We start from the raw sequence: 15,153 nt of genomic DNA on the forward strand, positions 1-15,153 counted from the left end.
TGCAGTTTTAAGAAAAAAATATTTATTAAATAAACTAAAGTAAAAAATAAAAGAGCAACAATAAAATAACAATGAGGCTATATACAGTGGGTAACGGGAATGAGTCAATGTGCGGGGGTACAGGTTAGTCAAGGTAATTGAGGTAATATGTACATATAGGTAGGGGTAAAGTGACTGCATAGATAAAACAGCAAGCAGCAGCAGTGTAAAAATGGATATAGTCCGGGTTGCCATTTGATTAGCTGTTCAGGAGACTTATGGCTTGGATCCACAGACGATGCAATCTCTATTGCACTCAACACTTCCCTAAATAGACCTTAGCACGGGTACTTCCAGTTTGAGTTTCTGCCTTTCGGAAGGGAGAAGGTTTGCTGAAGGGAGGGCGGGGGAGGACCATGTAGCCATCCCGGAAGGGAGAGTATATGTATTTACAGTACCAGTCAAAGGTTTGACCACACCTACTCATTCCAGGGGTTTTCATTAGTCTACAATGTAGAAAATAGTAAAAAAAATAAGTGAAGACATCAAATCTATGAAATAATACATATGGATTCATATTTTTTTATTTTGTGTTATTGACTGCATGTTCGTTTGTGTGACTGTTTAGTCGCATTGCTTTGCTTTATCTTGGCCAGGTTGCAGTTGTAAATGAGAACTGGTTAAATAAAGGTGAAATAAATAAAGTAAACAAAACAAAATATATTTTGAGATTCTTCAAAGTGGCCACCCTTTGCCTTGACAGCTTTGCACACTCCTGGCATTCTCTCAATGCATTCCAGGTGACTACCTCATGAAGCTGGTTAAGTTAATTTGTGGAATTTGAGCCAATCAGTTGTGACAAGTTTTTTTTTAAATGTAACCTTTTAACTAAGCAAGTCAGTTAAGAACATTGTTATTTACAATTACGGTCTAGGAACAGTGGGTTAACTGCCTTGTTCAGGGCCAGAACAGATTTTTACCTTGTCAGGTCAGGGATTCGATCTAACAATCTTTTGGTTATCCTGAAAAAAATGAACTTGTACTATGATTAACAGATTTTTTATTGTTAAAAAGATAGTAAAATACACACGATTCACTGAACTGACAAATCAACACCTGTATGTTCCAGTAATACTTGAAATATGGTGACTGCTCTGTGAAATCTTCACTGTATCCAGTAGCATATTGTCGTTTTCACATGGTCGTAGCCTGGATTGATGCAATGATTATGATGAATTCAGTCATGCTTGCATACTTTAAATTCTACTCCTAATACATGTATTACAACTGTATACAACCAGCTATAACACATTTCTGACTGCAATTCAGTGCATTAGGCCTTCATTTTCTTAAACTCAATCTGGTTTTTGCTCTCACATAAGAGATGTAGAACCACTCTCTTCATTGAGAACCCAGCATTGAACAAGTACTGCAGGGCAATGTTTCCTCTAAGCTGCAAGTGGGTGCGCAGTAGCCCCGAGACTGCCGTGCAGCTCCCCCGGGACTGCGGAGCAAAATAAATATCAGCCCAAAGAGAGAAAGAAGCATGGGATTAAACTTCAGAGTTTTCCCTGTTAGTTACACTGATAATGTTTTCCCTTTACTCTGACAATTGTGATCAAATCAATGCAACATACTGAAACAAAACAAACTATGCAAGAGATTTTGTTATTAAGCAGAACGCATCAGAGTAGGATTCTATTGCATTGACACTGCACGACTCAGCCCATACTCTGCAGTCTACTCAGACCAGTGTGGCATAATCAGAGCTGCAGTAAGCCTATTTGCAAATAAAACATTGCCATATATGGATATGTGCTGTTTCCTTTGAACTGGACTGGACAGCATGAGTGGTCATTAGTAGATGCGCTTGTGTTGAGATCAAAGCAAGAGCTGCATGTTGCCATGTGTGCACATTTTGTTAATATACTTTGCTAGTTAGTGAGTTAAGTAGCCAATATATAGAGGGTAGGGATCATTTGTCTGTCTGTAATAATGGTATGGAAATAATAAATGCATTTTATTTTGTAAAGTAGTTTCTTGCATCAAACAATATTTTTTGTCACCTTGTCTGAAGGACAAGTGGATAAGCAGGTTAATGTCAAGCCCTGCATGTTTTTTTCACAAGTCTCATGGAATGTAGACCTACATTGAACACCACACATTAGCTGCTACTGTAGGCTGAATGATAGCTGTTCTATTTCCATGTTACAGGATGCATATTTTCCTTGTTTTTGATGGTAGGCCACACTGATAGGCCTACATTATGTTTCAAATAGCAACAGTAGCGTACTTGACCACTTAAAACTAACTTAAAGTGGGTACAGCCTCAGTGTTCACAGTAAATGTGAGTTTGCACAGCAGACCTGAAATTTGCCCAGTGCTGGAGAAAAGAGGGAACATTGCTCATTGGGTGGTAGGTTAGCAGTGTGTAAGGAATGTAAATAATGTGACACTACATAAATATGTGTTCCTAGGCATCATTTAGCCCCATGTTGGCCAGGACAACCTTCTCCCCAGGTTTAAAGGCAGGCATCCCAAGATACGGACAGCTGGCACACCGGAAGGCATCACCCAGGTAACACTGAAATACAGATCAAAAGGTCAGGTCACCAACTACAAACTGGCTTCACAAAGAGACATGTGCCGACACAGAAAGCTACAGTATGATGGGAAAAGAGTGACACTCACACTTCCACACGCTGACTTGGGCTGGCTGATCGTCTGGACACCCTTGCTTTCTTGTTCCAACTCCTCAGCAAGACCACAAGAGCTACATAGGAGGAGTAATAACAAATTACAATTATGATACAAGGCAACTATGTGTGATTATCTCCATATTTGCATAAGGGATATTCAATAATCAGTTGAACTTCATCACTCATGTCTCTTGGTTATGACTCCAGCGATCTTGTTGGTGTATGGATGAGCCCTCTTTTCTGCAACCAAAGAAAGGGTGAGGGGTGTTTCTTACCAGTTCTTGCAAGCTTTCTTTTTCTTGGTTGTTCCGTCACCACAAGAGGGCGCCTTGAGGGAGGCTGCATCTGGCTTCTTTAGATCATCTGCATCCAGGAGAGCATCGGAGTCCACCAAGTCCTGAAGGGACAGGAGAAAGGCATATTGAGACCATCATCGAATGCATTAAATCATAGATTTATAGATCTACACACAAATACAACCAAACACACACCACATCATCATCATCCATGTCATTGGCTGACAGGGTCCACGCCTTTTCAACATTGGGGTCAAGAGCTGGTTTGTCTTCTGCAACAAGAAAAGGAATACATTTGTAAAGGCCAGAAGCAAGAGGAAAAGTTTGAAATAGTAACAGAAGGAGGGAGAACTTCACATACCTGGTTTTAGTGTCTTTTTCCCAAAGGTAAGCTTCAGCTGGCTAGAGGAGCCCACCTCAAAGTTGGGTTTAGAAGCAGACATGCGCACCCTGGAGAGAGTGTTCCCCTGGAAGCCTGTAGATGTCCTCAGGGCAGACAATGTTTTTGGAGTCAGGGGTCCTTTACTGATCTGCCAATGTTGGTAAATAAAAAAAAATGTGTCAGTGTATAAAGAGCCTGGAGGAGTGGATATTTACCAATCCAGTGCTGGTTTACTCACCTCAGTGACAGACACCAGGCCAGACAACTTCAAGGCTGACATAAGTTTTTCAGCAGTCCTCACTTGTTGGTCATTAGTTCCTGAGAAAAAGGACAGGTTTCAAGTGTCAAGAGTCAGTCATTTACTATGTGTCCTCAATAATGACCATGGAGACTTTGCTCTCTTCACCCCTCTTACCTGTAACAGGTTCCTCTAGCACTAGTTTCCCACCAGGTTTTATCACTCTGGCCATCTCTGCTAGCGTCTCTGAGGTGTGAATGGAAGAGCTGTCAGGGAGTAGACTTGAGAGGACCCAGTCATAAGTTGATGCTGCATGTGAAGCTGAGGAAAGGAGAGGATTGGCAGGTATTTTGGTGGCTCACCTTATCGTTAGAGTAGCAAGTACAATTTTACAATGCAATGCCTTTTAACAAGTGCATAGAATCTCAGACCTATAAATGCAAGAGTTTTGATATAGCATTGGCCAACTGTTGAAACAGAACCTTAGGAAAGGGTCACTCACACATTAGAAGTCTCTCCATATTCTCCAGTGACACTCGGCCCTCAGAGCCAACCATGGACCCTAGACTCTCTGCCAGCTCCTTCAGGGTTGTTGGGGATGAGGGTTGGCTCCACACCAACAGCACCTTATCCCCCGCTTTTATACCAAGGTTTGCCATGGTCTCCTGCAAACAGAACAACAGTCAATACATTAACACACTTACTAGCATTTAAAGTTAAATCAATCCAAAGAAACCACCAGAATGTGGACACTGCCACCTAACTGACTCCTCCCAAAATTGAGATACCCAAGCAGACAGAACATACAGTGCATTCAGAAAGTACTCAGACCCTTTGACTTTTCCACATTTTGTTACGTTAGTCTTATTCTAAAATGGATTTTAAAAATATCATACCCCATAATGACAAAACAAATTTATAAAACATTTGAAACTGAAATATCACATTTACGTAAATATTCAGACCCTTTACTCAATACTTTGTTGAAGCACCTTTGGCAGCTTTTTCACCTGGTCACAGACAGCTGTTGTGGTGTTCACTGAAGTCCACAAGCGAAGGAAAAAAGTGAGAGGAGGAGAGTGCATAGATGCAAGAAGGAATTATACAACAAGTAAAGCGATGATGCTGTTTGTATGTGGCTGATATGAATGTGATCTGTGGGTGCTGCTGATAGGGGGTGTATTAATTCTGTTGGAGAAAAAAAAAAATCTTAAACAGAAGCAAACCGAACAGAGAGACTCGTTTTGGTTGCAAAGCGTAACTGTTTGGATTTATGATTACACCCTAGATCAACTAGATGCAGGCAAGAGCGTGCAATGAGGTACTGAATGTGTCACTCAGTTGCCTTGATTACACCCATTTGTACCGACATGTGCACCTACGTTATAAACTTGAATTCGTAAACTAGGTTATATCAACCTCATTATAGGTCGAGTATCATATAGTAGTCTTAACCTATCGATGTTACATTGAGCTGGGTGAATGGAATATGAATGACAGTCATCCTATATGCTGTAATAGAAATAAAGCCATGCTCTTTAAAAAAAAAAGAAATCCTCTCTAATCTTAAACGGCACAGTCTGCAACTGGCAGAAAGGCCAGTCTCTTTGGCACATGCCAGGGAGTAGATTAGCTAAAGAGACTGATATCCAGGCTATCAGGTGTAACTAGAACGTAATATGGAATACTCTAGAGCTGACTAGAAACCAAACGTTTAACGTCAAGCCCATTTTAGCACATCACGTTTAATACATTATCTTGGTCTTGACTCTTAATTAAAGATGTTCAAATGTGCTTTTCTCTTTGTGACAAGTTACCAACCAGCTAAGTTAGTTAGCTAGTAAGCTAACGTTGTTTAACGAACAGCTAACAAAACGTCCACATCAAAATGTATGTTTTCGCTGTGCAAATTCACTGCAGATTAACAAAACCTGTGTGTGGTAGTTCCAATTTGATTTTGAGACTTTCTGAACGTGAAATAAGGCAAAAAGGTTTTCGGTCAATGTTAGCTGACCTGCTAACTTACCTCTCCGGTCAAAGCAATGACGTGTATTACGTGCTGCGTAAGTGAGTCGCGTAAAAATGATGCATCTGATGTCTAAATATCTGTTAGCAGCTGGATATGGCGGCGCTGCTACGAGGACTACGAGTTGGAAGGGCCCTGCGGGGTTTTGGCAGCGGTGAGCCAAGACTTGCTACTTGGTCTTTGTCTGTAGGCATTAGCCAGAAGCTCAGGGACTTGACTTTGGTAATCGTGTACATTGATTTAGGTCTAAATCGCGAGAGAACTTGGGAACTAGCTAGCCAACCAATGTCACTTTAAGCAGAAGGTGATCATGAAGGACAGAATCTGGTAATATAATGTTGGCTACTCATTGCAATCTAAATCTCAACGCAAGAAAACACATGTAGTTATCACAACTGCAAGTATTGAGCTCTTCAATCCAATAAACATAGTTAGCTAATTAGGCTAAACCCGTAAATTGTGACGGGGGTTACGTTATCCAAGTATTTTCACAATCTGCTTACATAGGGACTCCTACCGAGGAACTACCCCCCCGTCACAATTTACGGAGCTTTAATTATTTGGCAATATTAGGCAATTTAGTTAATACGTGCTCAGTCAGAATACAGGATGCATCGTGTCAGTATGAACATCATTAGAGCATACTTTTCTGATTATTTCTTGTAGTTCCAAAAACATCCAGTCCCCAATGCAATGGCCTGAGACGAGGCTTCCACTGTGCTGCACTTCGTCTTCAGGAGGACAAGGACAAGTCCATCCCTGTCCCCCCATCCTCTGCTGCATCCTCAACCACAACCTACCACGAGCATTACCAAGCCCACCCATCTAAAAACAACACTGCCACATATACGCAGGAAGCGCCTGCACCCGAAGCTGGTGCTAAGGAGGCTCCCCAGCCCAACACTAGGTTAGGTTCCACCAAACTGAACTGACACCCATTTAACCAATGCATAATAACATTACAATACCATGTTGTGGTTTTTCCCTCTGAAACATTTGTGACATTTTGTTCTTAAGTTACTTATGACGTGTGCATGCCAATGGTCTATGCTGTGTGCTCTCTATTGTCACTGCAGTTATGCAGACCAGAGTGGAGAACAAGGAGAAGAGTATGAAACAGAGGAGCAACTGCAAGCACACATCCTTAACGCTGCACTGGACTTTGTCCAACTACATGGTTGGACTCTTGAGGCCATTTCAGCAGGGGCTGAGGTAAGTGAGTGGAGGGAAGTTGGATTTACTGTAGTTGTGTGGATGGAGAGATTTACCTACGTGATTAAATGTAATTGTTTCTTTCCTGTTACTGTTTTTCTCGGAGCAGACACTGGGCCTCTCAGCATCCTCCAGTGGAATGTTCCAGAATGGAGCAGGGGACCTGGTTTTGCACTTCATTGCTCAGTGCAATGCCCAGCTAACAGAGCAAATGGCAGAGCAGTACAACCAGGTCCAACTTGGTCAGGCTGAGTAAGCTCCCTCACACTCAAATTAGCAGGTGCAAGAATAGTGCACTTTTCGTGCGCAGTTAGGATTTAAACATGGATGTGATTGTTATTGGTGTGTGTGAGCATGTGTTAACCACGTGATTTCTTGCAGACCAAAGAGAACTGCAGAGTTTCTTAGAGATGCTGTGGAGACTAGATTGAGGATGTTGACGCCATACATGGATAATTGGCCACAGGTATCTTGCACACAACACAGTATAACAATTAGACTTTAGACATCAACTAGACATGTGATAGTTAATCTCTTCACCTTAAACCAGTTCAAGCTACTGATTGGTATAAGGTAGCCTAATCTTGTAACATCGTCTTGATACACTAGTAGAGGCAACCATTTATTACATCTGTGCGTAGATGTGCCATATAGCTTACTTGATCGAATGTATCACTTTGCCATCTACATTAGTCTCCCTCAAATTATTACACTCAGTAACAGACATCTGTTTTTTTTCTGCTGATTTAAAGTATATCTTCCTTTCTCCTCTCTCCAGGCTATGAGTATTCTGCTCCTCCCACACAACATCCCAGACAGTCTGAAGCACCTCTCCACCCTGGTGGATGATATCTGGTACTACGCTGGAGACCGTTCCACAGATGTGAGTCGACCTTCTCAGCCTAAGTACCCCTCTCCCCATGTCTTCCTCACCCCCGTTCATCAGGCACCTCATACTATCCGACCAGCCTCTGCGAAGGTTACTACTCGCCACCTATCCTCACACTGCACTCTCATTGTCCCTCTCACCTTTAACTCTGTCTACCCTATTAATCTCCATATTATATGTCCTCTATGTCCTCTCCTCTCATTAATTGTACATGTGGGTACAATTGACATGATTTGTTTAATTGTTTATAAATCAGCCCAATCCAAATGTTTCCTTTTAAGTTTTTGTCTTTCAACAACCACTTTAATAGTATGTCTATGTATCAAAATCTTTGTTATTCAGTTTTCACTTTTTTCCTATATCAGTTGAACTGGTATACGAAACGGGCCGCACTGACAGGGATCTATAACACCACTGAGCTGGTGATGATACAGGACTCCTCAGAAGACTTCCAGGACACCTGGAACTTCCTTGAAAACCGAATCCAGGATATTGTCAACATGGCTGGCGCCGCCAAACAGGTGCCATTTCCTTAGTCTGTGCATAGTCCCCTTAATAAGGTAACAGGTCACTAGTGATAAAATATAAATCATTAGAAAGAACTCACTAGTATACAACCTATATTAAGGGAACTCAATATGTGTAATTGACACCTATTTTGCTATTGTGTCCTGTAGGTGGCATCTACAGGAGAAGCCGTGGCGCAGGGGCTTTTGGGGGCTGCTGTTACGGTGAGGGTGCTAGAGAGATAAAATGCACAAAACAAAGGATTATTATTACGAATTGACTTTTTAAACACTTCTCCAGGCATTGTGAAGATCTGTTGTATCCGCGCAGAATGTGTCTTGAACATATACAGCAGCATTGCTTGGAACCTTGGATTACTTTTTTTCCGAATCCTAGATTGTTTAAATGTTTTAATGTCATGCACTGTATTTGTTTAATACCAATTGTATTCTGTGTGTTTAGTAGTGACTGGAGATTTTTTTTCTTTTTCTCCAGCTGAAGAATCTAACAGGGATTAACCAAAGACGATGAAAAAAGATGGCTATTTCTGTTCCACCATCCCCTTCCCCTCTGATCTCTGCCAGTCAGTGGTTTGTGTGTGAGGCATTGAAGATCAGCTTCTGTGCTCACAGCTCAGACATTTCTTCTCTTATCTGTAATACCCTATAGTGTTGGTTTGTTTTATTGCTTAGTCGCCTTTTATCCACAATACAAATATAATTGTGCCTTAGGTCTGGTATGAGGTTTCACTTTCATCCAGTTTGAAACGGTTTTCCCTCAGATCCACTTCCTATCCATTTTTCTTTTGTATAAAGGATGCAAAAATATGATTGTATTTTAAATGCTTTTGGTCGGGTCCATTGAGAGTTCCTAAATAAATTACAGATCAGTTACAACAACAATCTTGTTGATTTTTTTCAGTTATTGATTTAGGATGAGGGGTCCTTGGGATGAACAACACTGCATGGATTTTACCATACCATACGATGCTGTTGGTGCTTTCAAGACAACTGGGAACTCAGGAAAACAATGGGGTCAAGTCATGACATCAGCGATCTTAAGGTCAGAATGTCGGGAGATCTGGAAAGGTGCCAGTTTCGATGAACGTTCAAGTAGATTTTTCCAAGTCAGAGTTAGTTTTTTTTCAGGAGTTCCCAGTTGTCTGGAACAGGTCATAAGTGTTTTACCTAGGCGCACTAAACTTGTATTTTGAAACATCTTAAACATCTTGAAACATGTTAAACACACCCACAACGAATTGGTAACCAATCACAGACTATTTTATTTTGGCCAATGAGGTGTTTTTTAGACGGATCGATAAAGAATTTATATCTGTGCTTTTCTCATACGTTAACAATGCCGTATGCTAACCAGCCAATCACAGAATTGACGGATGAGAATGTTAAATGTGTCATAGGGAACACAGATCTGTCGTGAGTAACCATTTAAATTAATTATCCAAACGTTAGCTTGCTAGTGAACGAGTTCGTTACGTAGCTTGTGAGAGCGTAGCCAGTGCAATGAATAGCTGGCGCCCGCTGATACTTAATTGAAATAACTACAGCATGACATATGTCCATGTTTTAATATTTCTGTATGCACGTCAATGATGACGCAGCAATGGAATATTAGACCAAATCATGTGTAAAGTTACATAGCGTTAGGTCACTAGTTGGCTTTCTGGGAGGGAGCAGCCGAGAGACGGGTTGCCTCCCACGATGTAACCAATGAATGTTCCAACATACACTGAATTACCAAAAGTATGTGGACACCTGCTCGTCGAACAACTCATTCCAAAATCATGGATATTAATATGGAGTTGGTCCTCCTTTTGCTGCTAAAACAGCCACCGCTCTTCTGGAAAGGCTTTGCACTACACGTTGGAACATTGCTGTGGGGACTTGCTTCCATTCAGCCACAAGAGCATTAGTGAGGTCAGGCACTGATGTTTGGCGATTAGGCCTGGCTCACAGCTGGTGTTACAATTCATTCTAAAGGTGTTCAATGGGCTTGAGGTCAGGGCTCTGCGTAGGCCAGTCAAGTTCTATCACACCAATCTCGACAAGCTATTTCTGTATGGACATCACTTTGTGCACAGGGGCATTGTAAAGCTTGAAACAGGAAAAGGCTTTCCCCCAAGCTGTTGTCACAAAATTGAAGCACAGAATTGTCTAGAATGTCATTGTATATTGTAGCATTAACATTTCCATTCACTGGAACTAAGGGGCTTAGCCCAGACCATTATACCGCCTTCACCAAACTTTACAGTTGTCACTTTGCATTTAGGCAGGTAGCATTCTTCTGGCATCCGCCAAACCTAGATTTGTCCGTATGACTGCCAGATGGTGAAGTGTGATTCATCACTCCAGAGAACGCGTTTCCACTGGTCCAGAGTCCAATGGCTGCGAGCTTTACACCACTCCAGCCGACGCTTGGCATTGCGCATGGTGATCTTAGGCTTGTGTGTGGCTGCTCGGCTATGGAAACACATTTCATGAAGCTCCCGACAAACAGTTCTTGTGCTGACGTTGCTTCCAGAGGCAGTTTGGAACTCGTAGTGAGTGTTGCAACCGAGGACAGACAATCTTTTCCCACTTCAGCTCTCGGCTGTCCCGTTGTCAAATCAAATATTTTGTGAGCTTCTGTGGCCTACCACTTTGCGGCTGAGCCGTTGTTGCTCCTAGACGTTTCCACTTCACAATAACAGCACTTCCAGTTGACTGGGGCAGCTCTAGCAGGGCAGAAATTTGACAAACTGACTTGTTGGATCCTTTGATGGTGCCATGTTTAAAGTCACTGAGCTCTTCAGTAAGGCTGTTCTACTAGCAATGTTTGTCTTTGGAGATTGCATGGCTGTGTGCTCGATTTTATACACTTGTCAGCAACGGGTGTGGCTGAAATAGCAGAATCTACACATTTTAAGGGGTTTCCACGTACTTTTGTATATACAGGGCAGGTCTGGGATTTTCGAAGCAAGTGCAGGGTAGTAGTGCCTGCTCATCACCCCGGAGGGCTAGCTAGATCATAAGCTTAAATATTACATGAGACTGCTATTGGCTGAAGTTACAATGTTAATGTGTTCTTTCACATGTGTTGTCTGATTATACAGGGTTGCAAATTCCATCCGACGTGTCTTTATGTCAGAGGTTGCAACAATAGGTAAGATACTCTATCGCCTGTGCTTGTTCTTATTAATAAGATTATGAATGTGTAGCGGTTTGTAAGATCCATGTCCTTGCCACAATGGTTCGTGTAAATGTTAATCTCACGTCTCATTTTAGCTATTGATTGGATTCAAATTGATGCAAATTCTTCTGTGATCCACGATGAGTTCATTGCTCAAGGAGTGGGAATGTAGTGAATTGTACAACTTTGTTTTTGTCCCTTCTAGTGCCTCCTGTGTTCCAATATTGCACTGATAACTATGATCACATTTTCAGGTCTTTCCCCCTCACAAGTGATGATGTTGTGGACAAGATGCAGTACTCCAGAGTAAGCATTTGAACACCTGATGATGAAGATGGCTGAAAGTATCATTGCCAGCCATGCTTACTTGAAGATGAAACTCCTAATGCTTTGTCCCTCTCTTCCCTTCTACCGCAGGACTGTACATGTGACGATTTCTGCCCAGAATGCTCTGTTGAACTGACGCTGGACGTTCGCTGCACAGCGGACCAGACCCGGCATGTGACCTCACGAGACCTGCTGTCCAACCACCCTCGAGTCATCCCTGTGAGTGAGCTTCCATTCAACCATAATTCAACGTAGACTTTCCTCCCCTTATTATTTTCTTCAGAACTGAGTTGACTTCTATATTATCTGATCTTCAGGTGACCTCCAAGAGTCGAGACAATGATCCCAATGACTGTTGAACAGGATGGTGAGCTGCTCTTCCCCATGGTCTTCTATTACAGCATTTTATTATAAATATTTGGTGTCTTACACACACTACCTCTGTTTCTCTCTCTCGACTCTGCCTCCTTCGTCTTGTCAGACATTTTGCTGGTAAAGCTTCGAAAGGGTCAGGAGCTGCGTCTCAGAGCTTATGCCAAGAAGGGCTTTGGCAAGGAACATGCCAAGTGGAACCCTACAGCCGGTGTATCCTTTGAGTATGACCCAGACAACCCAGACAATGAGGCACACTGTGTACCCACGGCCAGAGGAATGGTGTGTTATTTTGTAATGTTAAGGGACAGAGAAAGTATTCTGTGAGGGAGAGTGTCACTTATTGTTATCCATTAGAATTGACCCTGCTATTCTCTGTCTCAGGCCAAAGAGTGAATATTCAGATTGAGGAGGATGAGGTGCAAGCCCCATTTGACCCCAATGGCAAACCTGAGAGGTAAATTACATGTCTGTTATGGAGCATTTAGGGTGTGCATCATCAGCAGGAATGGGCACGGTTATTCAAATATTCAAACAGACATTGGTATTCGATTACTTGGGAGAGTATTCATTTTTGAGGAGAACAAATATAGGCTTATTTTAACAGGATAAGGGCTTTTTCTAAAATGTAATCAAATTCTACACAGTGCCTTTGTAAAGTATTCAGACCTTGACTTTTTTCACATTTTATGTTACAGCCTTATTCAAAATTGATTAAAAAAAATAAATCCTTAGCAATCTACACACAATACCCCATAATGTCAAAGCGAACTGATTGGACATGATTTGGGAAGGCACACACCTGTCTATGTAAGGTCCCACAGTTAACAGAACATGTCAGAGCAAAACCAAGCCATGAGGTTGAGAGAATTGTCTGTAGAGCTCTGAGACCGCATTGTGTCGATGCACAGATCTGGGGAAGGGTACCAAAACATTTCTGCGGCATTGAAGGTCCCCAAGAACACAGTGGCCTCTGTCATTCTTAAATGGAAGAAGTTTGGAACCCTTCCTAGAGCTGGTCGCCTGGCCTAACTGAGCAATCGGGAGAAGGGCCTTGGTCAGGGAGGTGACCAAGAACCCGATGGTCACTCTGACACCGCTCCAGAGTTCCTCTGTGGCGATGGGGATAACCTTCCAGAAGCACAACAATCTCTGCAGCACTTCACCATTCAGGCCTTTATGGTAGTGGCCAGACTGAAGCCACTCCTCAGTAAAAAGGCACATGACAGCCCTTTTGGAGTTTGCCAAAAGTCACCTAAAGACTCTGACCATGAGAAACCAGATTCTCTGTTCTGATGAGACCAAGATTGAACTTCTTGGCCTGAATGCCAAGGATCACGTCTGGAGGAAACCTGGCACCATCCCTACGGTGAAGCGTGGTGGCAGCATCATGCTAGGGGGATGTTTTTCAGCGGCAGGGACCGGGAGACTAGTCAGGATCAAGGCAAAGATGAACAGAGCAAAGTACAGAGAGATCCATGATGAACTGCTCAGGTCTTCAGTCCTCAGACAAACAAGCCCTATATACCTACTAGTCACCTCTAGTTTACACACATTTCGGTCAATCAAAGCAGCGCTACAGTCGGTCTCCATGTGTAACAAGCGAAGTGGGAGATTAATAATCAATGCAAAATAGAATTGGCTACAATATGAATGGAGTTCTTGTAGACCAGCACAGCAAACTTTTCTCAATTAGCCATGCTACTTTAGCTAGCTAGCTGGCTAACTTAGATGGCTACTGTAGCTGGCTAGCTTCTTTAGGTACAAAGATTTGATGCAGTCAAAACATGATGATGATGTTGGTGATGATAAAGATGGCAGCGACGTCACGGTTAATTTGTGTTGTCTCAAACTTTTGCAGGTTGTATTACAATGTGGAGACGTGTGGCTCACTGCGACCTGAGACCATCGTCATGTCTGCTCTGGCAGTGCTGAAAAAGAAACTGAGTGATTTACAGACCCAGCTGAGCCACGAAATCCAGAGTGACGTCCTCACTATCAACTGAGACCTGCAGTTTTAGCCAGTCCTACAACATTGAGACTTGGAGAGCAGATCCAGTTGCAAATCAAACTTTTTGGATGACAACAAACCTGATGTAGGCAGGACAAAAGTTTATTCAAGAGCTCGCCAACTGAAATCAGCAGTTTTTATATCGTCCACCACATTTTGTCCTTTCTCTTCGTTCTCTGCTATGTTAATATTTGTCATTTTTGTTGAAGTTGTTTGCGGGAATATGTTTTGAATTGTTTATTTTGTCTACCGAAAGAATAAACTCCAATTTTCATCCATATTGAATGTGCTTGCCTTTGAATATAAATAAGGTGATGAATGCGAGCATAGGTGAGCAGTCACTGATGTGGGACTAAATTCTACAAAGAATATTCTAAATGCAAACAAGCCCTATTTACCTTCTCTTGCAAAGTGGTCTCAGAACATTTTGTATTATTCTGTATGTAAATCAGAGAGACTCCATTTAGTATGTTACAATTCATATGATATGTATTATTAATGTCCATCCATTTCGTAGGTTACGAATTCCAATTTCTTGTGGCTAACGTTAGCTAGGCTAGGGTTTAAGGTTAGTAGTTGGGTTATGTTAAGGGTTAGCTAACAGTAAGTATTGCAAAAAAAGTAGTAAGTACTTGCCTATTAGCTAGAAAGCAAAAGTTATCCATGATGAGGTTAACACGCAACCTTTGCGTTAAACTCCTACCAACCACCCTGCTTTCATTTTTGCCTTAAACTCTGGTGGCGTTTTCTAAACGAAGCATAAGATTGTATACTACCCAAATAAAGTACATTTCGGTTTCAATTATAAGTCCTACAAACATGATAGTACTGTTAGAAAGGTTTCAGATAAAGGTGTCAGTGACTACTGCGGATCCCAACAACCTCGGTCCCCCTGTTGGGGAATAAGTGATTTTAAAGTGTAAGTATGATATAACGTGTCAGTTACTGTTCCAAAAAGAATAAACATGCGCAAATTCCCATGGGAGCAGGGCTTGCGCAATGTGACATTTCTTAATTTTTAGTCTTACA

The 15,153-nt window shown here is 42.0% G+C and overlaps 2 protein-coding genes and 1 pseudogene across 9 annotated transcripts; 2 read left to right on the forward strand and 1 right to left on the reverse strand.

Annotated features, from left to right (window-relative positions):
- Positions 1 to 14,859, reverse strand: LOC139370835 (anamorsin-B). 7 transcript variants are annotated; one of them, XM_071110669.1, is made up of 10 exons: positions 5,621 to 5,652; positions 4,560 to 4,633; positions 4,097 to 4,259; positions 3,772 to 3,915; positions 3,595 to 3,674; positions 3,336 to 3,504; positions 3,170 to 3,246; positions 2,954 to 3,075; positions 2,671 to 2,752; positions 546 to 2,563 (listed from the first exon to the last, which is right to left on the reverse strand). In XM_071110669.1, the coding sequence occupies exons 3-10, from the start codon at positions 4,251 to 4,253 to the stop codon at positions 2,453 to 2,455; spliced, it is 942 nt and encodes a 313-aa protein (XP_070966770.1). In that variant the 5' UTR covers positions 4,254 to 4,259; positions 4,560 to 4,633; positions 5,621 to 5,652; the 3' UTR covers positions 546 to 2,452. The 7 variants fall into 7 exon arrangements, with proteins under 7 accessions (XP_070966755.1, XP_070966779.1, XP_070966770.1 ...); XM_071110665.1 differs by having other exon boundaries at positions 4,605 to 4,633; positions 5,621 to 5,646; XM_071110662.1 differs by having other exon boundaries at positions 4,587 to 4,633; positions 5,621 to 5,642.
- On the forward strand, positions 5,679 to 9,130 carry LOC139370826 (ubiquinone biosynthesis protein COQ9-B, mitochondrial-like). 2 transcript variants are annotated; one of them, XM_071110630.1, is made up of 9 exons: positions 5,679 to 5,774; positions 6,287 to 6,527; positions 6,697 to 6,832; positions 6,942 to 7,084; positions 7,214 to 7,298; positions 7,611 to 7,715; positions 8,087 to 8,242; positions 8,399 to 8,452; positions 8,724 to 9,130. In XM_071110630.1, the coding sequence occupies exons 1-9, from the start codon at positions 5,717 to 5,719 to the stop codon at positions 8,757 to 8,759; spliced, it is 1,014 nt and encodes a 337-aa protein (XP_070966731.1). In that variant the 5' UTR covers positions 5,679 to 5,716; the 3' UTR covers positions 8,760 to 9,130. The 2 variants fall into 2 exon arrangements, with proteins under 2 accessions (XP_070966731.1, XP_070966722.1); XM_071110621.1 differs by having other exon boundaries at positions 5,682 to 5,774; positions 7,611 to 7,811.
- On the forward strand, positions 11,185 to 14,402 carry LOC139370867 (DNA-directed RNA polymerase II subunit RPB3-like; annotated as a pseudogene).
- Positions 14,860 to 15,153: the final 294 nt, after the last annotated feature.

The sequence above is a fragment of the Oncorhynchus clarkii genome, chromosome 2, assembly GCF_045791955.1.
Source record: "Oncorhynchus clarkii lewisi isolate Uvic-CL-2024 chromosome 2, UVic_Ocla_1.0, whole genome shotgun sequence".
Lineage (NCBI taxonomy): Eukaryota > Metazoa > Chordata > Actinopteri > Salmoniformes > Salmonidae > Oncorhynchus > Oncorhynchus clarkii.